The 4,166-nt window shown below is 37.8% G+C and overlaps 1 protein-coding gene across 3 annotated transcripts in view; it reads right to left on the minus strand.

The window, feature by feature from the left end:
* Window positions 1–2,943: 2,943 nt before the first annotated feature.
* tbk1 (TANK-binding kinase 1) overlaps window positions 2,944–4,166 on the minus strand; it is an 18,057-nt gene continuing 16,834 nt past the window's right edge. For all 3 annotated transcript variants that reach the window (XM_015387758.1, XM_015387756.1, XM_015387757.1), the window contains exon 21: window positions 2,944–3,851. In XM_015387758.1, coding sequence (XP_015243244.1) covers window positions 3,812–3,851 — 40 coding nt within the window. In that variant the 3' untranslated portion in view covers window positions 2,944–3,811. The remainder of the gene's footprint in view (window positions 3,852–4,166) is intronic.

Consider the following 4,166-nt stretch of genomic DNA (forward strand, 5'->3'; position numbering starts at 1 on the left):
TCAATTCAGCTTTTTGTTTTGAAAAAAAAAAACATTTAGCCGATGAAAACTGTGATCCTATCTCAATACCGCTGAAGCAATCACCTTAGTGCTTTTAAATAATTAGTAAAAAAAAAAAAATGAAATAGATCCAAAGGACCTTTCAGTAACCATGTCTGTTCCAGCAAATATCATCATTAGAATGAGTGTTATGTCTTCAGTACAGGGGCCAGGAAATAATCTGCAGGGGCACTGGCCCCCGTTGGCCCCTGTCTAGAACCGCCCATGGACCACATAGCTGAATCATTTTAACCAGTAGGAAAATCTGCAGGAGCCATATTTCAACCATTATGGGGCAGCACTTTAACTATTTTTGGCCACATGTAGTAGAATTAAACCAGTTTACTAGAATTTGCACAATAATCTGGAGATGGAATCCTTAAGGCCCAATTTGTTCAGTTCAAAATGATTTTTGTTTAGTTATTCTGAACATGAAGCACCTGACAGGGAACAAAGTATCAGCTTCATGCAGATGTTTACAGCTGGGCTGGATGTTTTATGACTGGCTGTTTGTTGTCAGTCATTGTTAATTAGATCTGAATGCTGTTCGTTGATGTCTGTTGTATTTATGACGCGATTGGCTGCATTAGTTTACATCTAATGTTTGTTGTTTACAGTAACTGTTTCTTAAGGCTCAGTCTAACAATTTTTGCATGCTTACATTTCATTGTTTTTGTTTACAGCTTTCCTTTTTTGTATGGGAGCGTTTCGTTTACAGCTGCTTGTTGTTTACAGCCTCCTGCATCCTCATCCTTCCTGCCATGACCGCCAGATGAGCTCTGCTAAAGGAAACGTTGGTTGGTGTCTGCCTGCTGATTGGCTCCATATTGACAGAGACTGCTGCTGCAGCTTGTTGCCTTGACGACCACAGCACAGGAGACCTTTCCCCGAGGCCGGTTGCTATGGGAAACCCAGGGTGGAAAGAAGAGAAACTAAAAAGGTTCCAAATGTGTTTTTCTCAGTTTATTGAAACCTGAGCAATGATGGAAAACTCTAGGTTCAGTGAAGGTTCTGGTCCAAACCCACCCAATAGACTGTATCATAACAAAAAGCTCTGGATGAGTCGGTTTTCACAGAATAAAGTGACCTTTGATCTCAGTCTTTTCCAATTATACATTTCGGTATGCAGTCTCCGCATAGATTTCCTTTTTTCCCCCAGGGTACTCTGGGTCATTTTGGATTAGAAAATGCCTTATTACAACAAGCACACATTCATCTGTAGAAATGAGTTTTCTTCCTGAGAACCAGCTGAGTGAATCCTGACATAGACTGATATAGATATGAAGACGCTGATTGGCTCAGTAATGACTCTGGATCTGGGCACTTTCTGGTTAATTAGTTTATAGCTATAATAATAGGTCATCAAAGAAGACACATGAGGGAACCTAACACACACACACACACACACACACACACACACACACAAAATGAAGAAATGTGCAGATTAACCCATTGATCATGAGTAAAATATAGAGCATGTGTAAACATTTGACAGCATGTTGGCGCCACCTGCTGGATAGACTCAAATCTTGCTGGCTCTAAATGACCGAAATAAAACGACTTCATCCAGCAGGGGGAGCTATTCTAAAATTCCTGTTTAGTTTCAGCCAATCAGAACCTGATGTTACTGGAAACGGTTTCTGATTGGTTGGAAAACAAGCAGGTAGACCAACTTGAAGGATGGAGGTTCTGTTGGTTGATCTAACGGGTCAGAACCACTGATCTCTATTTATTCACTGGATTGCTAAAAGTGAAGCCACAAGCCGCCATATTAGTACTCCCTAGTTAGACTGATGTAAACAATATGTGCTCACAGCATCGAACAACGATGATGTTCTCATTTTCAGGGGGGACTTAAGACTTTTAAAATAAAATAAAATTCATTCCTTTGACACACTGGCTGCTTCATAGCATCAGTAGATTAATTTATCATCACACTGCATGGTCAACATGTCAATGAAGTCTATAAATCAAGTAATATAACATATTATAAAAATTAATCACAATAAAATTAATGTGTTAATGGAGCATAATAATAATACAGATGAGCCAAAAATGCTTAACTGATGATGCACTATAATATACATGTATTGATGTCATTATTCAGGTAATTACATATAATTTTAAGATTTTACATAAAGACTGAAGTACAAATGCATGTCTGCTAACGCTATAGTATTTTTCTATTTTATATATATATATATATATATATATATATATATATATATATATATATATATATATATGGGTCAAATGTTTGAGGTTTTTTTCCCGTCAATATAACATGCAATATATTTCAGAGCATAACTTTTCCAAATGAGAAATACAACAAACACTACGGAAACAACAGCATCATCCACTTAATAAAGAATTACTACATTAACATTTCACAGTGAATTATGTTCTATTTATTCTACTATTTTCTAACATTAGACACCATGTCGATGGCTAACTCAGTCAATATCTTAGAGTCAGTCTGAGATAGCCAGACCAATGTTACACTACATCCTATACTATAGAATACATTGCATATATGGATTTTCACTGACTGCGAAATTACTTTCCCCACAGCCAGCAAACTGCTTGTTTTTGCAGCCAGATGCTGCACAGGAAGGCATTTTTACTGGGAGTCTCTGTAGGAGTGGCAAGTACCAAAATGGTAGACGCTGGCTTCACTTTTTTTGGGGCAATCAGCAATTAATTGAATAGAGATCAGTGGTCAGAACCCCTGACTCAGCAGGACTAAAGTTAGGTTCAAAGGCTCAGAACCAAATCTACACCCAGCATTAAACTGTTTGGATAATGTTTAAACAAGGCCAAGAACTGGATCAGCAACAGGTCTGGATCTCATTGGAACAGAGCCAGAACCCGGGCTCAGTGTTAACCGATGACAGAACACAGCACTGCTTCTTATACTTCACGTTTTTTTTATTATTTACCAAGTCCAAACAGAAAGAGTTCCAAAGAGTTTTAACCTGAATGTTAATATGCAAGACAGATGGAAACAGGAGAGGAACCAGCATGATGAGGAGTATTGAAAGAACAGACCCACTTAGAACAGATCCTGTTTTTACTAAAAACAAAAGAAACCTTTAAGTTGGGATATATCACTAAATAAACATTTTAATTGAATCCATTGTAATGCTCTCCAAACATTTAAAGGAGCCCAGTCACTTAAGCCTCTAAAAGGTAGATGTAGTCCACTGTCGCCTCCTGCTGGCAGAAAGCGATACTTGTTTATCTTCTTATCTAATATAATTGGAAGTTTTACACACTTGATTTTTGACTTCTCTATTTCACTGCTCCACTTAGAAAACTGCTTCCTTGTTTTGCACACATGTAATACGCCTGCTCTCAATATGGCAAATACTAAACAGGGTAAACTTAAAGAAAAATACATAAATGAAGGAATAATGAGCCATCAGAGCAGCTTCATTTAATCAGCCTGTATATAAAACCAGAGTTTTAACTAGTTTAGAGATTAGTGACTGGGCCACTTTAAAGTTAATATCTTTCACCATGTTTTTTTTTTTTTATTTATTCTCAGAACCTCCCACAGAATTTAATTCTGATCCACAACTTTCCTCCTGCTCCGTTCTGCCAAAGGTCCTAGAAAACATCCATGGTTGAGAAACGAAGTCTGTGTCATGATGGCGCTGTCTGGATCCAACAGAACGGGTCCGATAGAATGTTTTCCCAGCAGGTCGGGTCCGCCGACCCGTCAGAGTCCGATAGTATTTACAGAGAATATGTACACAGCGCTGCGGTCCGGTCAGCCTCTCAGGCCTCCATCCATGGTCAGAGTCCCGAACCTGCAGAAGAACAAGTTCTCAGGTTAACATGCGGTCCAATCAAACGGGTCAGAACCAGTGGCGGCTGGTGCAGTTTTCTCCATGGGGGGTTAGAAATAAAAAATAGACATATAACAAAAAAACAATAAAATGTATACGAAGTTATCACACCAGTATATTTAAATGAATGACAACAACAAACATTAGAAAAACAAAATATTATTTCACGTATAGGTTTAATTTTTCAAGGTTTATAGGAATAAGTGACTCTAATTGAATGCTTTTTAGTGCTCTTAGAAAAAAAATGTATGCATGTATATATATATATATATATAT

Source organism: Cyprinodon variegatus, unplaced genomic scaffold (assembly GCF_000732505.1).
Source record: "Cyprinodon variegatus isolate N-32 unplaced genomic scaffold, C_variegatus-1.0 Scaffold402, whole genome shotgun sequence".
Lineage (NCBI taxonomy): Eukaryota > Metazoa > Chordata > Actinopteri > Cyprinodontiformes > Cyprinodontidae > Cyprinodon > Cyprinodon variegatus.